At 41.3% G+C, this 23,800-nt stretch overlaps 1 protein-coding gene across 2 annotated transcripts; it reads right to left on the bottom strand.

The window, feature by feature from the left end:
• Nucleotides 1-900: 900 nt before the first annotated feature.
• On the bottom strand, nt 901-23,322 carry YPEL1 (yippee like 1). Of its 2 annotated transcripts, XM_032127573.1 has the most exons (5): nt 22,940-23,322; nt 19,004-19,286; nt 7,809-7,852; nt 6,279-6,387; nt 901-5,316 (listed from the first exon to the last, which is right to left on the bottom strand). In XM_032127573.1, exons 2-5 carry the CDS (start codon nt 19,118-19,120, stop codon nt 5,227-5,229), a joined length of 360 nt encoding a protein of 119 aa, XP_031983464.1. In that variant the 5' UTR covers nt 19,121-19,286; nt 22,940-23,322; the 3' UTR covers nt 901-5,226. The 2 variants fall into 2 exon arrangements, with proteins under 2 accessions (XP_031983464.1, XP_031983463.1); XM_032127572.1 differs by lacking the exons at nt 901-5,316; nt 6,279-6,387; nt 7,809-7,852; nt 22,940-23,322 and adding an exon at nt 21,761-22,324 and having other exon boundaries at nt 19,169-19,286.
• Between the last annotated feature and the right edge of the window lie 478 nt (nt 23,323-23,800).

The following is a 23,800-nucleotide window of genomic DNA, read 5'->3' as shown; positions in this document are numbered from 1 at the left end:
TCCAAAGGTACTCTGGTAACCCAGTTGCTGGCAGTTGGTGTTTTTATAGTCCCTCCAATACAGCAAAATGTAATTGGATGTTACTATGAACATCTCAAATCTGAAAGATACTTGTTACTTGAATCTTTATTACTTCAATTATATCCTGTCAGAAGTTAAATTTTTATACAATGAAGACCATACACCTCACATAAAATGCCATTTTATCCTTAGGGTTTGGGGTTTTTTTCAGATCTGGAAAGATCCTTATTTCATGCCCCTAAGACAGCACTTGAATAAGAGAAAGGGTAGCTGGCTATCTTCCATTTTCTCAAGATGGAAATAATATGTTTGATCTTGCATGAAGAGCATCCCTATCCCTTTGTGAGATGAAATGATGGATTATTGAAGATGCTGGGTAAGTGTGCACTGAATGACTCCATTCTGAGCCTCAGGCAGTCCAGAGGGATCATATCAATGACAAGACCAATAATCTGATGAGAGGAGCTACAGGAGTTCCTCCCAGCCAAAGCAGAATGAACAGACGGAGTGCTGTGCTCACAGTGCTCCTCAGGTCTACAGCTGACAACAAAAAGTACACCCACACTTCTTCAATTCCTCTCAAAATTAGTTTTGGGGGGTTTGCAGACTGACTCTCACTGTGCAGAGGTCCCACAATTGGCTCAAAATAGGCAAAAGGCCTAACAGTACCATCACAAATGTCTGTATTTTGGAAAGATTTGTGAAAGGAAAAAACCTCAAATGCTTTGTGGCAGTCCTAAAGCCACATAAAAAAATCAGATTCAACCCATTTACAAGTTTTTAAGAGCAACTAAGAGCACTGTCTTCTCTCTCTGGCCCTACCAGAGGATAAAGCCTGAGAACTCAATTAGCAAGAAAAGATAGCACAAAACCAACAGGTAACCCAACAAAACAATTGAAAGCTTTTATTGTGATACCTCGAATAGATACAATATAGTGAAACAACAAATGATGTACAGTATTGCTAGGACAAAACAGCAACACAGCCATGTCACCTGTAAAAGAAAGCGTTTTAAAGAGTTTAAGAAACGAGGCACAACTCAACTGCCATTTATGACTCATGCTTTAGACCTTAAACCACGCGTAACAGTCCTTTTCAAAGAAACCTCCGAAGCATCTGTTTCTTCTCCATTAAGTGTTTATACTGCTGGTTGGCTTAACATGAGTCTCAGTGAAGTCCAATAAAGTGTCCAAGAAGTTTAACAATAATTTGACAGCTTCTTCCTCTCATGGCCAATATCCAAGGCTGGAGATGACTGAAGTTTGGTCTGTGAGACTGGAGGTCACTGCTGCTGCAATCTGGCTGCTGAGATGAGCGGGCAGGAGGAGCCCTATGAGCGTCACTCAGAGAGAAGTGCATGGCCACCAAACCTGGTACCGCCTTGGAGAACTCTTGCACTGATCCACCAGTGGGAAATACAGATGACCTTTGGTTATGGGCGCAGTGGGGACTTGCTCAGCACCTCTGAGGTCAGTTTTTAACTCAAAGAAATATCATAACCCATATTCCCCCTCCTCTCCCATGGACTGCAAGCACACAGGCACAGCACCCACACAGGTCATTATGCTGGGCCTTGCTACTGAGGCATTAAGATGGAGCCATAACAATCTTCCTTCACACAGTTTGCCATTGTACAGCTTACAATCAACAAGGGAAATTCATATCCTGGCCCTTTTAACTGGCAGATAAAATTAAGATTATCAGGCTGCTAAAAGCATACAGCAGGAGTGGTTAGGTTGAAGAATCAGCAATCCCTCACCAAATTCTGCAGCTGATTTCACAGCAAGTTTGCAGTGTGACAGAATTTTTATACATGGCAGCATTGCCTTTTAGTAATCAAAAAGGTACTTAAAGTAACCAGCCAAAGACCTCTAGGGTTTGGAGGCAGACTCAGTCCTGAAAAACCATTGTTTACAACCATTATTTTGGACCTAGACAGAGAATGTGTGGTCAGATTACTAAAGTCACACCAAATTATGATCAATTACTTTAGGACAGGCATGGCTTTAGAGGTTCAGTGGAAAAAAAAACTTTCAATACATGTACATTTTTGCTAGCAAATTCCTATGCATCCCAATGAACATTTCTTCTAAGCCAGCTCATAGTCAGTTCATTTGGTCCAAGAAAGAGCCAGCAAGAAACAAAGGTTCACAAAAGCTTTTTGTTACAGTTTATAAAAAACAAAATACAAAATAAATGTTAAGACCAACAATAAAAATAACCAGTACAAGTAACAAAAGTGCTCAAGTTGGAGGGGAAGTAAACTTGCCCAGAGCAAACACATACAAACTTTAAATATAATCTTCAATATATTACAAAAATTGGTTAGAGGGAAAACGCTTTAGTAAAATTTTTTTTCAAGTAAGTTTATTTTTCTTTCAAATGACTCCTGGAAGGTTCAGTGACCAGACTGACCTCTTCACATCAGCCAGCAGTCATTGCTATCTGGATTCAACTTTCACCAAAACCAGTAACAAGAAGTCTCTATATCTTCATGAGGGGAGAAAGTAATCATTGATGCTGCCAAACAACATGGGAAGAAAATTCACATATTCCCTCAATAGAATAAGCCTCAAGAATTGTTACATGGCAGCATAAAATAGTGATTCTGTACTAGTTCTACTCTTTACTCTTCTAAGCATCCATTCTCAATAAAAGACCAAAAAGAATATTGCTTTGTTTGGTTCTCTTAAAAGCCATAAACATCACATATAGGTCATTAACTCTTTATGCCAGTAGTCTGAAGCTCTATGTGCTAAGCACTTGAAGTCCCAACCTTTGGCATCAAAGTTAATTAAGGTTTTGGTGAAAATGTCCAGTTTGAAATATAAATAATGCACTGAAGAAAGAGGTTGAATTTCTAAGAATCAGACTGTATTATAGACAGCATTAGCTTACTAACAAGAGCTAGCCAAAGCCCCAATTTTGGAGAGAAAAATCTTTTAATACTTTGCATATTTTCTTTGATTTCAACTCTCTCTGGAAAAGCAGCCATTACTTTTGCCTTCAGTCCAGTGTACTGCCTCAGCAAGTCTGTAGCCAGGAAATAAGAAAAGCCCAAAGATACACAAACCTCACACAAGCTGTTCACAAGTATCAACATTGCAACGAGACTTAGAAGCCAACACAAACTTTTTGCTGATAGAAGTTTTAGTGCCTTCCCTGTTGGCAACATACATTGCAATGGTGGAAAACAAAATCCCAGGAATTCCAGGCCAAAAAAAGCACAAGACAGGCAACACCCAAGCCCATCTTACATCAACAATATTGTTAAAAATGAGACCTGATGTGAACACGAAGTAGCAACGTGTAAGCCACAAAATCCAGGTTGAACATGACTGTACCACCTCAGGCCTCTGGACTAAAACCCAACAGCTTGAACAAGTTACTTCTCTTACATTTTTAATTCATGGGTATCAGTCATGACAACATCTGGCAGGCAGTTCAGCCAGCCTGCATCACAAAGAATGTGTACACCTGGGAGGATGCTCTTCTCACTCCTCTCCACAAAAACACTGGAAAGCTGGTTTTAAAGATTTGTATTGCCCCTACCCATTGGCATAATTTTTCATGTCTGACAATTTCTAAAGTGCAGCAGAGTTCAGAAAGCCTATGAGAGATTCCCAAAAATGGAACAGCAGCAGCAGCACCTGTGACTAATTTCACAGGTGCCATATTAGAATTGTTACTGAGAGAAAGGGATTTCATATTGCAAGGCTTACTTATGTAGTGTTAAAGGGGTTTTTTTCCAAACATTTTGTCCTCGAGCATTAAAAGGATTAACATACAAAAAGTCTATAGAGACAGTTTAATTTGAGAATTAAGTTAGCAAATTTGTGTAGAGTGTTTCTTTCACAGTTGCTCAGTTTGCATACACAGATACCAACAGCTCATATTGTGCATACACTTTCCAGAAGTTTCTCTCATTAACTGATTCCATTAAAGAAACAGCATGAGAACAAAAGAGAAGGTGAGTTTCATATAAATTTTTATTATAAAAAGATACTTGGGGATGATTTAGCCAGCAAACCAGGAAACCCTTTCCCCACCCCCAAATTTTAAAAACTATCTTGCTATTTTATTTTATGAAAAAACAAGTCAAACTTCCCTTCCCCCTTTTTACTCCTCCTTTTCCTACAGGTACTATATTAATTTTCATGTCATAGGCTCTGGCCATTTCTCACAAAAATAAATATTTTTGTTCAAATGTAGCAGAAGACTTCAACAAGTTTCCTTGACATCAACCTCTTTGTCCAGTGCATTAGGACTATACAGTTACATGGAACCAGCCATAAAACTTTACTGATGCACAAGTCCCTGTTACTGGCAAAGGTACAGTACCAAAACTTTGTTTTTTCCTAATATACCAACTAATTTTTTTTTCCAAAATAGAAGATGCATATATTTTTCTGTCTTTTTAATCTTTCAAGCTATAGTTTTATAAATTTTTTATCCAGCGAACTCCTTAGGGAATATGTTGGTTTTAAAGAAACATATTCTATAGCATTATTGATTTTAAATCTTTCTATGTTATTCCTTTAAGACACCAAACCTCTGGCATAACCTTTCCTAACAACTTGAGACCTACTAACTTCAGTCAGTGCAATTGAAGTAATTTTTTGAAGTGAGCACTGTACCTTTAACCAATTCACCTACAAGATGTACATAGGTTGTGGTACACTCAAATTTAAAAAAGAAATTAATAACTACAATACTGCATCCTCTTCACTGCCAAACACATCAGAAATTGCTACATATAAAAAAGCACCCCATCCCATACATTCTTTTAGACTGCTCAGGTACAGAACTTCTACAGGACTGGAGTGTAGGTGTTTAGGCAAGAAGCATGCACAGCAGAAGTAGCATTAAAGGCATAGGTCAGAGAGAGATGCTAACCAGTAAAATCCGTCTTCAATTAGTGAACTGTTTCTCTAGACTGAGAGAATTTAGAAAAAGGTCATCCAAAATATTCCAAAACAACTGTTCACACAATAATACACGTACAAAAAGAGGGAACTTACACAAGGAGAAAAGGCAAACATGGCCTGAAATAGCCACTTACACTACACTACTCATTTGTGAGGTTTCAGAGTTCAGTGATATTCTCAGGGCCACTCTAGCCAAGCTCTTCCTTTACTTTGCATTAGTCTTTGTAAAGCCTGCTCCACAGAATATAGTCCAAAGAGAAGGAAAAACGTTGTGGTTCACTCCCAGCCATTGTCTTTTATCATGTGGGCAAGTTCAATGATAAATTTTCCTTCTTTGTATTTCTGACTGCTCTCAAAAGCATGTTCCTGAAAAGAAAGGAAGGAAAAAAAAAAAAAATCAAGACAACACTGCATTAAGCTTGGGAAATTAAGTATTTTAAACATCACATTCGCATTAAAAATACAAACCAGGAGCTATTACAGTTAACAATCCATATTGGTTACACCAAGTAAGGGGAGGGAGGGAAGAAAGAGAGGTTGGAAAGCACTGAGAAGGAAACAGAAGCAACTTCTCCTAAGTGGAATCACCAGATCTACTGTACAGATCTTGCTGTGGAACTGTCCATGTTCTCTCTCTGCTTAGGGAATTTTAATGCTTTTTTTAAGTGAAGGTTAGGAAATGTTATGTGTGTTATTTCCTTATTCCCAGAAGTAATGAAAAGAGGGAGTGCAAACCTCTTCAAAACCTCTATATTCATCATGGGAATGCATTAGGAAAACTTCTAAGATCAGAAGCTACACTGAAGCAGTGAAAATCCTACATGCAACACCAAAAATCTAATATTTTCAAAACATCAAACTTGCAACACATTTGCAAGTGCACAGGTAAATTTTCAAACAACAGAACTGAGTCCACATTATTTGTAAACAGTGTAATATGCTCAGCACCATTTATTGTAATCAATATTTTTTCTGTATAACCAACTTTTGCAATCTAAGACATTACAGACTCACTTTGACAATTTCCCCCACCTGGTTTAGTGCATGTGTGCTTGGTAGTCTTGCAAAAAGATTACCAAATAAAGAAATATTAAATAGCTGGAATAGCACCTATAGCTCATGCTTGATTTGCAGTCCAGAATAAAGTTACTATCTGCTACAGTATTTCTGCAGATGCAAGGAAGCAAGACTATATTAGAGCCTGATATATACAAAAGCACCAGAGCTAACTCACCTAAACTATCAGGAAAGGTGCTACTCAATGGCCAACTCAAACATCTGTGCTTCAACATACAAACATTTCTTGAGGATTTAAGTCTATTACTTACATATTTCCATCCAAGAGTGGTTTTACAGTTTTCACAATAGATATCTGCTACAGCATGTAAACCTGTCAGAAGAACTCTCTCCTCTGCTGGACCACAGCCCACATTTACCCTGAAAAAAAGGGAGAAATTACATTAACAGCATGAGTGTGTTTCTTTTCTTACCGTTCCCTGCCTTTTGTCCAGCAGACAAAAAATAGTTAAAAAAAAAGCCTAACTTATTCAATGCTGCAAAAGTAACTTCCTCTGTTACACTGAGCAGAGGGACAGAAAGAAAAAAGGAGGTTGTTTTTTGTTTTTAAATGGCTGTGCTGTCACTGTTGGTGATACCACTTACTCCCAGCAACAAAGACGAAGTTTAAATAGTTAAGCTTCCAGAGAACAGAACACTACACAGTAACTGGACACTTCTACAGTTTCAGGCTTTTCTTCAAAAACAATTTGAGACCTCTGTAATGGAAGTCTGTACCAGTGAATCAGCACCAACAGCTGAATTTAGAACCAGCTCCAAAATGGCAGCAAGGAAAAAGCCTCATAAATATTTCTTTGCTACAGATCAGCAGACTAAGCTCTGATGAACAAACAGCAATTTCAAAACAAAACACCCCATGAAGTACTGCATCAAGCCAGTTTTTCCACAAATGAGTCTATGCAGAAAACATGAGGCAAGACTAAACCAAGTTTTTAGACAGTTTTAAACAAGAGCAAAATTTTGCTATTTTTGCTGTTGTAGTACCAGATTCTTACTATAAGATTTATAGCAGAAATCCCAAGTCACCACTGAATGACTACATATTAAAAGAATTTCAAGGATCTGCAATCAAATCCTTTGCAGTTACAGTTCCATTATCCTGGTCAAAAATAGACCAGGACACTCAACTGCATCTCTTTTTCAAAATGCTGCAACACAAAAAACTGCTGAAAAATAAAGACAAAAAAGCAATCCTGCATATTAAAAACTCAAAATACACCCATTAACAAATGCAAAGAGCCTTTCATCAAGGGAAGGACATGTCTAAGATGGCAAATATTAGGCTTGATAAGATCACAAAGATCTTTTCCCTCTAGCACATTTGCAATATTCAAGGTCATTTAAGATGTACCAGGTTTACTGAAACATTAACCTGTAAATGTATCCAACTATCAGACTGGGAAATTCTTTAGACCACACCAGAGTTGTCTAAAGAAAATTTACAGTCACTCAATATATTGTGACTTCTGGAGTATCTCAGAATGGCAGATCCCACTCAACACAGTTACCATTACATACACAAAAGGAATTTCACATTAAGACACTCCCCTAATCTTTCAGCTCTTAGCAGAATTACTTAAAGTACAAGATAAACTCATATATGTGCAAAGGAATGCTCCAGAATCAACCCAGTAGCTCTTTAATAACTATTGCTGGTGAGTAAAGCCAGCATTTAAAAGAACAGGGCAAAGTACAGCTACACTAATTCCTACTGTTTTCCACTTTGGAAGCATAAAGTTACACTCTGCAGGTGGTGTGCAGAACCATAACCACATACTTACACAGAATTGAAGAGGTAGGCTCGTCCCTGGCTTCCCTGGAAGGACTGCATTTAAAAAAAGAAAGAAATTGCACTTGTTAAACACAAAGTCCCTCCAAACAAAAAACCAAATAGTTCCAGAAGGGTATGTTAGTAAACATAAAATGATAATACAGATATAAACTATTTCAGGTCAATTACTTTATATCCATTCTTTGTAGGAAAGTCTGGTCAGACAAGTTTTCACCTACATTAGATTTTTAGCAATGATTTAATTTTACTTTGTCAAGTGCTATTGCTCAAAATCAGACATCCATAATGCAAGCAAAACATAGTTTTTCCTACCCCTCTGCAAGATATCAATTCTCATTTTCCTAGACATCCTTCATGCTAATTGAAATAATCTGCTTTTAACTCAAAGGGAATTACTCCCATCTCCTGTCTTCCCCTGCTGCAGCCAAAAGATGATTTATTTCAATTTCATTGCATCATTTGATATAAGACCAGTGAAATTCTGGACCAAGCATAAAACCAGCATACTGCACTCAGGAAATGCATCTGATCAGTTTATAATTCACAGATAAGCTCAGCTTCATTTTAGTAAGACAACTGTTACCCTCAAATGCCTGACCCACAAGCATATGCTTTCAAATCTCTCACATTCCTGATAGATTATGGACAAATGATGACTGTTAGACTTTCTTGGCTGGATCTAAATTAATATTTTAGTTCAGAGCAGTAGCACAGTTGTGAATTAAAACCCCTAATCAGCCACACTTACTGGGGGCTGGTTTGGCTTGGGAAGCAGTTTCAGTGCCTGGAAACTGCACCCTTGATCCTTCTGAACCAACTAAACCAGCAGCTCTTGCATGCACTCAGCAATGTTAATGCAGACACAGACCTGAACCTGTGAGCAGGCTGTGAGATGTGGACATCCTGGGAGAACTTGTGAGCAGAGCAGAGCCAGCCACAGGTAAAACATTCAAAACAAAACAGACACATCACTGCTTTCATCTGGTTCCTTCTGCATTGAATTACCAAGTAATTTAGACACAGCCATTGCTTCCCATTCAAACAGGATCACATTGGAACTGAGTTTTTCTTTTTTCTCTCTTCTATACTGAATTCCATTTTTAAAAAAATCTGTAAACTGTCTTAATTTCTTTTTTCTTCCAGCCTTTCCATTCTCTAACCAACTTTCAAAGAAAATTAACTATTTTATCCATGACGCAGAGAAACTACAATTGTTTTTAAGAATCCCTGTGGTTCTAGTGTTGAACATCACAGACCAACTTCTCAGAGGCCTGCATTAGATCAACATGGAAGGTTTTTGGAAGGAAAATATCAACCTGAATACTTTTGCATGGTTTTAGTATCATCAGGCATAAAATCATAGGCAGAAGGTCCTTTCTGTAACAGATTCTTCTTCTGACATGTATTTAGTTACATCATTACAAGTCATTTGACACTAAAATAGGTATTTTGCTAGTCTACCAACTAGCAACACAACAGCAGTTAATTCTTGTCTTTTAATTACTCAGAACAGTTTGCCAAAAAAAAACCAAAACAAACCAAACCTTGTAAAAGGAAAATGCATATAAATGAACCCTTTTTGATCAGTATTAACTAGATTATATACTGCAATAAAGAATGTTTAAAGAAATCCATGCCTCTGGACTACTCTAGGTAGCAATAGTGGCAGAGTAGTTACATCTAGCCCTTACGTACTTGCAAAATCTTGTATTAAGATGAGAAATTCTACTTAACAGTTTATAGCACTGCTATTTTATTATTTTAGCAACCATTTAAAAGAAGTATTGAGAGAACATATTACTGTTCTCCCCAACTACTTGAAGGGAGGTTGTAGCAAGATAGGGTCAGTCTCTTCTCTTACCTAACAAGTGACAAGACCAGAGGAAATGGCCTCAGGTTGCACCAGGGGAGGTTTAGGTTGGATACCAGGAAACATTTCTTCACCAAAAGGATTATCAAGCATTGGAACAGGCTACCCAGGGCAGTGGTGGAGTCACCACAGACACAGATGTGGCACTTGGGAACATGGTTTGTGGTGGACTTGTCACTGTTGGGTTTGTGGTTGGACTTGATGACCTTACAAGTTTATTCCAACCTCAGTGCTTCTAAGGAGGTTCTAACTTTAGCAAAGACAAAAGAGAAAGTATTGTCTCCACCAGCCAGAACTGCAAGTCTTATTTTTCACCAGGCAAGGAAAACCAGATAGGCTCTGCAGGACAGTGAAAGCTGAAACTTCAGGTGGGACTGACCCTGAAAAGGGGATACTTGGTTGAGGAGAGAGTCTGAACTGCTCTGCCAGAAAGTAATTTATCCTTACACCTGCCTTTAAAACAAACAAACAAAAACCCCACCAATAGTTCAGTTCTCCTGAGATACTTAAACACACATCACAAAACTGGCAGAATGGTGCAGACCTACAGTCTGCAGTCCCTACAGAATAACCAGGACTTTCTAGACTAGAGCCAGTAACAAACAGAGAATGCTTACTGTGGGTGAAAACAAAAACTCTTCACATATATACTCTTAAAAACTGCCCACTAACAAATTAATAACTAGCCTGGGTAAAACATGCATTAATTTAGAGAAAACTACAGATGTGCAACTCCAAAATTTAAGAAAAAGCAAAGGAGACACTTTAAAAATCCTCTTAACTCAGTAAGAAGTAATCGTAAAACTAGAACTTCCTTGTTTCACATACCTGAAATTATTAAAAAGAACTTCCAAAGCTATGATGACCATGATATTTGCTTAAGCTATTGTAAAAATTCTTAAAATTAAAAAAGTGGCAGCCATTTCCCCTTGCTTTAAAAACTCCATGTTGTCAATTAGAATTCACAAATCCTTTTTCAAACTGCACCAAGAACTACTCTCTATTAATCATGTGCTAGTTTCTCTATTTATATGTAATTACACATGGCAATCATATACAAATTAATGTGGTGGGTAGGGTTTTTTTGTCTGGTCCTATATAATAATTTTTAAACTACTTATATGCCATACCTGAAGTTCCCCAGCAGGATGGGGAAGAAAAAAAGACTCCAGAACAAAATAAGAGTCAGGGGACCTTCTGAACAATCTTATGCAATTACTTCTGCCAAGTTTATGTTTAGTCTTGACTTAGTATCACCTAATAAAAGCTCTCCTTTGACCCTGCATTTTTCAAAATTAAGCAGAGGGCAGTAACAGGATGCCAAGAATAGCACAAAAAGCAGCTCTTCCCCTCTCTTCTTTCATAAGCTGAAAAAAAATTCAAGCCAAATGAAATAAAAACCACAGGTTGGAAAGCACTGCTTTAGTTGTTTTTCTTTTCCTAATATATTTTTAAAGATGACTTGACTTTTCTTGCACCCTTTGCTTTGTTGCTCTAGACATCTTGTACTCTCCTAGGTTTATTTTCCCACAGAAACGGCCATTACCTTCTAATCTTCAGGATTGTCAAGGTAGAGTGGAGGGAGAAGCAACACAAAACCTTTTCCTGTGTCAGTGGCTCTAATAAGAAAGAGTGTTCACAAACATCTCACTGTAAAAAGCTCCTCCATTCCAGCCCTGCTTCTGTTCCCAGAGTATGACTGATTCATTTGATACCATCTTTTCTTACCTACACTCATGTTTAGAGGCTAAAGATTGTATTTACATGCCACAGAACACTTGTTTCCTTGCCCAGCTGCAAAGAGCAAGTTCCTCCATGTTTACATCACTCAGATAACTCAACAGGAACCTGCAGCAACTTGTGCAACTGCATTCTGGAACACAGAATGCAGGTCCAGGCAACTCAGACTTCCCTTTAAAACCAGTGTCCAACCACACCATCTGTGTTTCACTGAGCACTGAATGGTCTGCAATCCAGCCATGCAGAACTCTTATACACCTACTGGAATAAAAGCACTGCAAAGATATCCATTTTTAAATTCCTATGCTTTTTAATTTTTATTATGAATCTCTTGTCAGCACTTGGCAGTCATAGTTTCTTATTCACATGAACAGCTGAGATTTTTTCCCCAAAAACTGTACTCAGACACCACAGAAAGGTATACATCTGGCACATATGCATTCTCCTAATCACAGAATATTAGCGTGTAGGGTTCCACCCACTAAAAGATGTAAGAAAGATTTTATTATCAGAGTTCTACTTTCTGATGCATCCTACTGCTAGAAATTAAAAGAGGACAACTCAGTTTGGCACTTGAGCTACTTGCTAAGCTTGTAACTTGGCTATAAACAGAATATTTTGCATAACCAGAAAAAAATTAATACTGAACATTTGTTTTTACCAGCACTAGGTTTCTCACACTCTGCACTGTATGATTCAGTTACACTGATATGAATTTTAAGAGACTGACAGGTTAAACGCCTTGTGTGTCAACTGCTCAAAGAAAATTAAAAAGTATTTTAAATGGCAGTGTCAAGGACTAACTGGCATAACTGTTCAAACCAGTCTCCAGACAAACTGCTCTTCAATAGAATAAACATCACCTATGCAAACACAAACTTTAACTTTGCAACATTCGTTCAGCACTCCCAAGATCACAAGCACTATACATAAATCAAAACTAAAGCAGAATATTCTATTCAAACTGAGTCTTAAATATGTCTTACCCATTAGACAGGAATTAGAACAGAATGGCAAGTGTGTTCATCAATAATGACTCACACCAACCAGGATTTTTTATTTAGAAGCTGGGCAATTCATCAGTTCAACTAATATCTGCAGTTGAACTTTAAACTTGCTATAAGGCTGATTTTTCATGGTCCTCAATTAATAATACTGGATTGATTTATGAGTTAACTTATTCCTTAGAAAATCCACATCTTACACCAGCCGCCCATTTATACAGAAGGATGTACAAGATCTATCATGTTTTCTTGTTTCAGCACAGCTGAAAGTATCTAGAATGTCTAACAGTTATCAGCAGTAATGTCCAACTGTGCTCACAAACTACAGTAAAGTCAACTGCAAGAATAGTTTGGAACTAGGATCTTTCCAAGTCATCTGACAGACCTCTGTCACCAGTGTATTATGTAGTAAATATATACATGCTTCACTTGCACGCTTGCACATACCTGCAGAATTAGGTATGATCTATGCTTGTAAATTAAACCCACCCTTACCTCTAGCGCCAGGATTAGCTGTTTGACCCAGGAGGAAAGGAAACAGCAGTCAAGCAGAACATGTATTTACTGCCCTAAGGCACAGCTGAAGGCATGGGTGGGGGAAGGGATGCTACTGAAAAGCTTATGCCATCAATTATTCCCCACAGATGGGATTAGATTGCATGGCTAGAGATCACGCTCCACAGCAAATATCCCAGGAAACTGCCATCTTAGCATGTATTGGGGGCAAGCAGGGCTATTCTGAGCAAGTCACAGTGGCATTAACAGTGTCTGCAAGCTACTCAAAACACAGAAATAAAATATTAAAGAATGAAAATGAAAGAAGTCCATAGGTTTTTGTTCAGTTTCATTTCCTTGAGTTTCCTTTCATTTGCTGGAGTTCCCTTTACAAGCTAAGATAGATAAAGCTGAATCACTTCTCTGAACAAATAAGCACATTGGGGAAATACAGAAAATTGTATTTGTAGGGGCAGGATTCCTAAAGTAAACCAGAAACACAAGGGCTCTGATGTCTGAAATTATCTCCTCAGCAAGACGCATCACAGATTGTAAGGATATCCTCTCACTTCAAGACTTGCAACATAAATTCAGAAAATTGAATTCAACACAAGCTACAGACAAAAAAAATTATCGGGGGAAAAAAACCCCACATTTGTTCCATTTGGTATTTCCCTCACATCCAATTCCTTGATAATGCAGACCACCAGACATGCTGCTACTCAGCTGCTTCCTAGGCAAGTTCTAGAAGACTCCTTGATTTTTTTTAAGTTCACTTCCATTCACTTATTTACTGAATTGAATAAAGCATGTTAAAAAGTTTGATATGTAGAGAATAACCTTAAAAAATTCTACCCCAAAACCTGCATGCCTGCAAACCTGGCAAATGGTATTTCCTCAAAGTGAAGACTTTGTCAGGCAGGACAAGTTATCTTGACCCATGCAGCATTTTGAATAGATTTCACAAATAATTATATCAAAATACGCAGAGTAGAACACTTCCCTGGCACTTTCCAGCTCCTTTAAGCTTTCAAATCTATTCTTGAGTATTTTCCAAAGATTGCCTCTCTTTCAAAAAGTAGATTCTTCCCCCAGAAGAAAAAAATTAACCCAGAAAACTAGAAGCCTCCTGGGGAAAAAAATTATCACCAGAATATTTATGAAAATGAAAATGTCCTTCAAGCATACATAAAACAGGCCCAACTATGTTTCCAAATACTCATTGTATCATAAGCAAAGGAGGATTACAAATTGAACCAAGCTAAGCACAGCATATTTACTTAAAGACAATAAACCCTTTAAAAAATTCCTCTTGATCTCATCAGTTAAGCAGTGGGGGACAGAACCACAGATTGCTAAGCAAGGCTAAAAATGTTTTTGCATCTATTTAGACTGAAGACTCTTCCTTCTCATCAATAATAGAAGAGTAATCATACTGAAAGCCTTGGAAAACTAAATTTAACCACCAAGATCATTCTTTCACCCACAAGTGAAAGAAGGGTGCAAGGATTTCCCAGTGCAGTCAATGACAGTTACATATATATATATATGTGTGTGTGTGTGTGTGCGCGCGTGTGTGTATTTCTTTACATAGAACTCATTCTTGAAAATATTGACACATCTAGTCTTGTCTGTGACTTCACATGACTTTTTCCCCCTCTGGTCAGATATGCTTTGCAATGAATGAGACAGAAGAAAGTGACAGTATTTATACAGACATTTATACAAAATAATCCAAATTCTCTCCATTCCCAGAATTAAGGCACACTGTAAAATGTTTCAACAATCTTTCAAGCAGGTCAACCTTGAGTAACAAAACATTATCCTTTGCAGTATGTCCACTAGGTTCCAAGATTTCTATTAAGTATTTCGTACTTTTTTTGTAATTTGTTGGATCATACCTGAAGTTCTACGCAACTACTGGAACGTAGTAGGTACAAGCCATTCTCAAGTGCTTTGGGATTTATGCTCTTCAAGTAACATTTGTCTCCTATAAAATTAACTGCTCCTAATAATCACTGCACATTTCCTACTATTACATAACAAATCAAAAGAAAGCTCTTTCAGTTAGGCCTTTCACAAAACTTATTCCAGAATTGCTCCAAGAGCAGCAAATATGTAACATTTTATTCAGGCCACACAAGTGGCCACCTCCCCTTTACTTCAAGGAGTCTTGTAGAAGTTATCTCAAAATTAAATTATGTTTGGATTCTTTTAATTATTATTAACATAGACTGTTTATATATATATATATACACATATACATATTTTTATATATACACACATATACTGTTTAATAGCACTTTTTATGTGCTATTTGAACATCTTAAATCCATGAAGTGCTTCCTATGGTATCAATTCTAAATCCACTAAGTGCTTCCTATGGCATCAGCTCCTTGCCTTACTCTTACATTAAGAGCTGTGGTTGTTTGCTCATAGCTTACTTCTCTTCTGTGCCTACAGTCATGGTAGGGTATGATTCTAAAAATATTTGCCTCTTTAAAGAAATTTTTAAAAGCCATAGATTCTTCCCTGTCTTGTGAACATACTCCAGTGTAGTGATGACTGGTTTATTCTTTCTCATAGCAAATAATATTTTAACATCCACTTTGAAGTCTTCACCAAAGAAAGAGAAAATCCAGCACTCACAGACCTGTTAGCAATGCATTCAGTCATGCCTAAGATGCACCTGACACCACTTCAAACTTACTTCAATTAAATGTCACCTAGTTTATTAGCTCTCTGACTGTGTATCCTTCAAATTAATGGTTTCCCCGAGATAACTTGGAGAGTTATAAATTTTTATGGCAAGTGTTCATATATGTGTGCATGTGTCCAGCTGTACAGACTAATGTTTGTCATTCTCTACTGCCAATGACCTCCCAGTTTGGGGCTCCTAATCTCAACCAGTCTTCTTCCCACACCTTCCCCAAGCTCCTTCCCAGCTGCAGAAAACACAAGGTTCTTACAGAGTGAAAACCTCTAGAAATGTATGTTTTAACCACTAATATCACGTTGATTTCAACACTGGGCAACACACAGAGCCTTTTCACAGCTGCAGAGAAAACTAAAACCACAACTGAATTCACTTGAGCAGGTAACACATTTTTGTCCTGTCTCATTAATCTGCATTCTTTCTTCTAAGCCATTGCCAAGACTCTTGGTTGCCATTTTATCACCAGCAAGGGCACAAGAAAGAGAGCTTTGTGATTCATTCCAGGGCAAGAAAGAGATCCTGCTGCTCAAACAGAACAGAAATAAAATGAAAAGGTGATTCGTGTATGCTGCCATCCTTGTTAGACAACTGACATCAACAGTTCTCAAAAGCAGAAGAATTGCAAATCTGTATTGAAGTCAGGTATTCTGAGGATCAGAATCAAAGGGATGATTGACAGACACATGCAGCACTTTTTGCTTTTCCATGACAGACCAACATTTAAGAGAAACACCACTCATTTCACAGTACAGCTTATCTTTTCAGCTTCAAGTCAAAAAACATTACAGTGTCAGGTGTAATAAATCCTTATACCACATTAGAAAGCCAGTTGGAGCTGCTTTAAATTAGAAGTGCACCATATATTTTGGTTCATTTTTCCCGACCCCACACAAGGAAGAAAATCACCATGTACCCAGGAAAGATGGGGTGAGGGACAACCCCTAAAGGAAGCAGCTATAGCCAGGCATGAAATAAATACTGTTTGCCTTTATCTGCTGCAGAGGACCTGTGGCACTGGGGTTCTGGACTGAGATGGTACAGGAAGCATTTGGAAGAAAGCAATAATCTGCAACCAAAAATTGTATTTAGAGAATGTAACACAGAGCTTCAGCTTTGAACTAGGCCCTCAAAGTAAGGCAGCAGGGGGAAGTCAGGTTGAACAGTCTAAGACTACTCCATCAATAAATCCAAACCAGCCCAGGAACCACACTGCTCTTAGTTAACTTTACATGGTTTAGAATCAACTTGCTATGCTTCAGGTTGGTTTGTGCTTGTTTGGGGCTTTTTTCCTGCATCTGAGTAGTTACAGTAACCAGGATTCTAGATATGTTAAAAAACGGTATCTCTCACTGACCTAAGTTCATTGCACATAATGTGCCTCAATGAAGGCACTTCAAGAGTTCAGAAAAAAACAATCAAACTGTATTTGCACTCCCCACCCTCCCCAGGGCCAGCTGTACTTATTTTTAATGATCCAAGTCTATCTATTGCTTTGCAGTTGTTTCCATCAGAAGAACTTCTCCAGTGTTGGATTGTGTAAAGCTTCAGCCTAAGTAGGATGGGTTTTCCAAAGCTATGTCCCAAATACAAGTACAATAGATGACAAATGTTCTTTTTATTTCAAAAAACATACAAAAAAATATATCTCACATTTAAATGCATTTCTCTTTTACCATACAGATTTAGACAATAAAATACGGTTAAGAAATCTTAAATTGACAAAATATGGATCAGCTGTCAAATAAGCATATGGTCAACCTGCAAGTACAAATACTTTTTTAACGTGTCTTCACCAAAAACTAAGGAAGCCAGAAATAAAGCAGACTCCACCTCTAACACCCTTCCCAACACCATCAGAAACAACTTAGAAGTAATTACTTGTATTCACTATAGATTTTTTGAAGAGTCCTCTAACAATCAAATTTTCAATTCAAAGAAAACATAAGGTTTGAAATTATTTATGAAGCTGTAAGATGAACACATGATTTGCTTAACATATTCAAAGTATTCTGTTGACCAAAGCTCCCAAACCCCTGGAGAAAACCGGCTATGTGGCAACTGTGGCAGCTTAGCTGACGTGCAAAAAATCTAAGTCCACAAAAAGAAGAGCTTCCTATTAAGTATGTGTTGGATTGCATTTTCTCAATGAATTAATACATCTCGAGACACAGCAAAAAAATTTCTTTCTTCCTGTAGGTATCTACAATCTGAAGTTCTGGAAAGATGAACCCCTCCCAGTATTTTTTGGCCCAGAACACAAAGTGAATAATGTAACTATGAGTGCTTGCAATTTAGAATCCAGTGGTGCCAAAAAGGCCTCTTAGATTCTGAAATCAACATGGAAAAAAAATAAATTCAAGTAAAAGGAAAAAATTGTATGGGGAAAACCCATTATTTCCTGATAGCCCCTGGATAAACAAGCAGGTATACTTTCTCCTCACCCAAAGAAAACCTAAATTCAGAAGCAGCAGCATTCTCAACTCCTCCCATCTCTTCAGCACCAAAGAGCAGCATCACCTTAGTGCTGCTGAACACACAAATATACAGGAGCAACAGAGAGAACTTTTAGTGGCAAACCCTTTATAACTAACTTTATTTGACAAAGTACTTATATAGAGAACATTTTGTATTAAAAAGTTTGAAAAGCAACTGAAGTGTTTTCTCCAGGACAGTATAAAGAGTAATTTAATCAGGAGTTTGTTTGAAGCAAAGAATGAATCAGTCTGTCAAGTATTTATCCCAAACTTCAAGCTTTCCTACATATTTCATACATCACAAGTCTTGGTTTCTTCTAGCAACAGGGAAGAAGGGCAGGCCTAGCCTGTTTCAAGGTTCCACCTACTCTCTAAGCTTACACAGTCCAACTATTCTGAACATCTCTGGCTAATCATATTCCTCAGGAGCTGGTAGACAGCAAAAGTGTGTTTACAGATTCCGTAACAGAAGCGGGACACTCTGGAAACAGACAGTTTTGTGACCTTCAGTCCAAGAGAGTCAAAAATAATCTGTCTGGAATAACCATAACCAGAATAATTTCCCTACCCAGTGATCCATGCTTTCGTCTGACAGTTTTCCTTAGCTGACTTTTCAGATACAACAGCTCACAAACAGTACCCACCTGACAGCAGACACAGGTTGTTAACATGGGGAATATATTAGATTAACCTTTATGTCACATTCGGAAGTTTCCAGAATATATCCAGTTCTCAGTACACAACATGTATGACCCGAGAGTGAACCCAGGAAAGATACTCTGAAGTACGCATCAATTTGCATCCCTTATCTACTGGGAGTGGTGTCACAGTGACAACCATTTTGGTTAAGAAATAATTCATGAGGTCTCTAAAGAAACCACTTGCCTTGGAGATCAATTCATCGTGATTGGCGAGATGGGCTCTGCAGTGGATACAGCTGTAGGTTCGATGGCAGTTTGGCAGGTAAGCCTGGAACGTTTTTGATTTTGTCATTTTTACCATCTCTGCTGGTGGCTCCTCACTCAGCTCAGGGCTGGCACTTGAAGAATTACAACTTTGCTGAACTCGCTGACAAAAGAAACACTGGAATATGCAAGCAAAAGCCGTTGTTGTTCTGGAGTGTGTGTGGCACTTTCCACACAAATGACAGAAGAGAAACAGTCACAACCTGTAGGTGAAAAGAGCAGAACAATTAGCAGCTTACAACAAGACCAGAGTTAACTTGTTATTCAGCAAGTCCAGCCATAAAGCAAAGCGTTATTTGGAGCAAATGCCTGGCTGCACTACAGGCCCCTTTTTCTAAGGGGCTGCGCAGTTCAAGTTCCATTCAACACAGCAAAAAGCAGTTCTGTTCCACGAATGGCTTCTACTCCATCACACTTCTAATGAGGGACGAGAGTCAAACAGTTCTCCATGAAACACAAGCACTTTCTACATTATACCAGGTGTACTCTTTAAGACATCCATGCAGAAAATCACACTAAAAATGTAGGGAATATGAGAAAGTTAATTGTTTTTTAAGTTCTAGTGGTCAGTTCCAATATAGCAAGCAACAAGGCATTGTGGAAAACACTTGCTCTGTCCAACAGCAAATATATTTTGTAAATCTGCACTTCAGTTTTCAGCAAAAATCTTGCAGTATCACATCTGGCTTTGAGTCAAATACCAAGTAAAATGCTGCCACCCTATTCAGGGATCCGTGTCTACTCCTCTTTCAAGCTCTGCAGAATTATGCCTTCAGGCAAAGACCTTCTTGACTGGTGTCCTGATCAAAGCTAATTAGGTACTTCCTCACTGTACCTCAGAATAGCCTTAATAGAAGCTACCAAATCCACAATCTGATACTGAAGCTAAATTCTGCAGAGAGAACACCCAACTGCATCCTTAATCCTCAGAGTGCATTTCAGAGACATTACATGTCAGAGCATGCCAGACCCTCCTGCTATGCTGGAAAACAAACTTTTTTAGTTTGCCTGAAAACGAAACAGATTCTAAACACTGGTAACATCTACGGGTCTGTCAGAGGCCAGCAGTTCCCAGGCTATGCATGCACCGTGCTAATGAGCACTGCGAACACTGCACAGTCACTTATGTCATCGGCTGTCAGGTGACTGCCAGAGTAGGTCAATAGCACAAACAGAAATGAGAGACAATATAAGGAATTTACAGTATGTTGATCCAACTAAGAGCATGCAAATGACTTATCACAGTTGTAAACTGTGTGCAGGGCAGCACTAACCACTCTTCCAGCAGTAGGATAGTGGTAATACAGCTAGAGCAGATAATGAAAGCCACATAAATTAAAGACCGTTTATAGGAAGCAGTCACTGTGCTTCAAAAGAAGCCTTGAGAAAGCAATCTGCACAGCAGGCCCAGCACATGAGACAACCAGAGCAAAACTTAAAGGGTTTCGGTTTAAATATATTTTTTTAATTCTAAGCAGAAGAAAACTCAAACTACTGAAGGACGTGCTATAAGAATTTCTTACACAAAGAATTGCAAGGGCAGAGATAAGCCACAAACAAAACACGTAACACAACACAGGCAATCCAAAAAACTAAACAATCAGAACAACCTGTCATCCAAAGCATGGGTCTACACATGAGACTGATTGGGAAAACATTTGATAAGGAATATATTTATATGTTTGAAGTATTAATCTATTTGGCATGAAGAGCAGGACTTAAATATCAATAGTAATTTAAACAAATATTATATACTTAGTGTCCCAAGATAATTTAATTACAACTGCACAAGGAAGAATAATTACAACATTTGCAGAAAATAGCTTGCTCTTGTAGAACAACTAGATACGAAGCCACATTTATTAGAAATAAGATATACAAGAAAAATAACCTAAGAACATGAGGTTCCCATTAAATTCCCTGTTTGAACTCGATGTTAGATACAGATCCTGTGTAGGTTCACAGAAATAGACAAACCCAGAAAAAAAACAAGGTTTCAGAATGAAAGGCAGCACATGCTAAGGCATTTTAACTTTGGCTTAAATTAAACCCTTTCCACCAGTAATTGAAACACGAGTTCAATCCCTGCAAAAGTTCAGTAGGTGTAAATGTGGCACTTGGGGATGTGGGTTAGTGGTGGCCTTGGCAGTTCTGGGTTAATGGTTGAACTCGATGACCTTAGAGGTCTTTTCTAACCTTAACAATTCTGTGATCCTGAACGTAAAAGGAAAGTATTTTTCTTCAAGGCATTCCTAGAAGTGTTTTAAATTCACACTTCTAAAGGCAATCTGGACTCTTCCAGATTCAATGTACCAGGTTCTTCAACTACAGAAATTAAAGTAACTCCAAAGCTCGTTTGACAATACTGTATTTGATATTGCTCTCTTCAAAAAGACGACTGTTTGATATACACCATAGGAACCACGGACTTGTTGTGCCGTTAAAGGCGCAATTCAAAACAAACCACTTCCTAGCTCGCTCTAACAATGGTAAATAAATCCAGTCTCACTTCCCTCTCATAGTTACGAGCAGCTCCTCGGGCTGCTGCTCATTATTCCGCACAGAAGAGATTAAAAACCTGCACCAGCTATTTCTCTCATTCTTTCTCAAAGCCCGTGCTTTGGTCCTGCGCAGACACAGGTGTGTCTCCTGAAGCTCTACTTGTGTTCGCACCTACCAGTTCAGCGCCCAGGGGCTGTCCCGGCCGCCGGAGCCGGGCACGGCGATCTCCGCCCTCCTCGCCGGGGCTGCCCCGCCACGGCCGCCCCCGAGCTCCGAACTCCCCCCGGGGCGGGCGAGCAGCGGCCCCGTCCCGCCGCCCGTGACGTCACCGGGGCGGGGCGCGGGGCGGCCAATGGGGCGGGGGCAGCCCCGCCCCGCGCGGGTCCCGGATGTGTAAACAAACACCCCGATAAGCGTGGCGGGGGGCGGGGGGGAGGCGGCCCCGCACGGGCCCCGCGCCGCCGGCCGAGCAGCGGCTGCCTGCCCCGCGTGGGACGGCAGGGGACGTCTCAGGAACCGGCCTGCGGGGCTCCAAGGAAGGAGCGACATTGAAATACGCTTAAAGAGTCTTTGGGCAGCTGCACAAAGCCGGACACACAGCCTGTGCATGTATTGTCAGTAACCTGCGGTGAGCTTACTCCAGCAAGGAAAAAAATCTCCAAGTTAAAGACTAAGCCACAGGAGTCTCGTTTTCACCTTTGCATACTGGGAAATAACAGGAGAAAAGAAGCGCGGAGAAAGTTACCGACTGACACCCCGCTCCCCCGCCGGGAGGGAGCCGCTGGCCGTGCGCCTTTAAGCCGTTTCCTCTCTCACGCCGGAGCACGAAGCTGCCGCGGCGGGTGACGCCGCTGCCTTTTCTCTCCCCACCGCAGCGATGCCCGCAGGACAGTGGCTCGTTCCCCCCTCTACCCGCCGGTACGGCCGCGCGGCCACCCGAACACGGCCCCGCGCTGCTCCGGCCGCCGCCGGCCCCGTGCAGGGACCCACCGTGCCCGGCCCCGCGCGGCGCGGGGGAGAGCGTGGGGGATCCACCGGCCCCCGGCTCGCCGAGCCCTGCCTCGCCCCCCCTCAATTATGTAAATCGCCCTTACCCGCCCCGCACCGAGGAGGCTGCGGGCACACAGCGCTGCCGTCATTTCCAGGCGCTATAAATAGCGCCCAAGCCTCCTCCCGCCAGCAAAGTTGCCTCAGCGGCCCCGCGCACACGGGGGACCGCGGCCCCCCCGGCTGGGGCGCAGCACGGGGCTCCTCTAGCAGCCACCTTCCGCCCATTCCCCCCCCGCGCCCCGTTCCAAAAAAATAAATCCCAGTACACGGAAGAGGGGCCGCTTCTCGCCCGCTCGGTACTCACCGCTGCGCCGCGCCGACTCCGCTCCCAGCCCGGGCTCCGAGCAGCCCCCGGGCCCGTCTCCCTTAGGGGGCACGGGTAGGAGGGGAGGCGGGACCCCCGGTCCTCGCGCGGCGGGCAGCGAGAGCTCCGCGCCGGGCCTTCACCGAAAAACAAAGAGGGGGGATCAGGGGAAGGGGGGGGGGAGGGGGGACACGACGGCTTCCCTCGCCTCGAAGGTACCGTCTCGGCAGCGGCCGCCGGGAGGTCATAGACGGGGGCCGGGCGCGCGTGTGCCGCGCTGAGGGCCGAGGAGCGGCCGAGGCATCGTGCCGTGCCCGTGCCGAGCGCTCCACCCGGGCTCCCGCTCCCGCCGCCGCCGCCGCCTTTGTTTTGCTTTGCCCCGGCCCGGCGGCGCAGCGCCCGTTAAACGCGCTCCCCCCGCCGCCGCCAGCCAATCCCCGCGCGCCCTCGCGCGCGCGCGTCCCCCGCGCCCGGCCCCGCCCCTCCCGGGGGGCGGGCAGAGGTGGCGCGCGCCCCTCCCCTCCTTTGCCCCCGGCTTTGTGGAGGCGGGAACGGGCTCGCGGCGGGGGGCGGGGCCAGCGGGCCCGCGAGGGGCGCGCCGGGGGCGTTGGCTCCGCCCCGCCTGGCTCCGCCCCCCCGCCGGCCGCGGCGCGCGCGGCGGGGCGGGGTGAGCGCGCGTGCCGCTGGGCGCGTGCCGCGAGCGCCCCCTTCGCCTTCGTCCCCCACCCCCGGCGGGGTCGGGCGCGCGGCGGCGCGCGGCGGGAAACGGGCGGCGCGCGCCCACCGAGGGCTGAGGCGGGCCCGGCCCTGAGGGGGAGAAGCGGCGGGACGGGAGCGGGAACGGAACGAACGCGAGGTAAT

This window comes from Corvus moneduloides, chromosome 18 (genome assembly GCF_009650955.1).
Source record: "Corvus moneduloides isolate bCorMon1 chromosome 18, bCorMon1.pri, whole genome shotgun sequence".
NCBI classification, from domain to species: domain Eukaryota; kingdom Metazoa; phylum Chordata; class Aves; order Passeriformes; family Corvidae; genus Corvus; species Corvus moneduloides.
Note: the sequence above shows the minus strand (reverse complement) of the source record. Positions and strands in the feature narration are given on the sequence as shown.

Coding starts and splice junctions, on each gene's coding strand:
- YPEL1 (XM_032127572.1), bottom strand. CDS start 22,194: ATGCACAGGCTGTGTGTCCGGCTTTGTGCAGCTGCCCAAAGACTCTTT.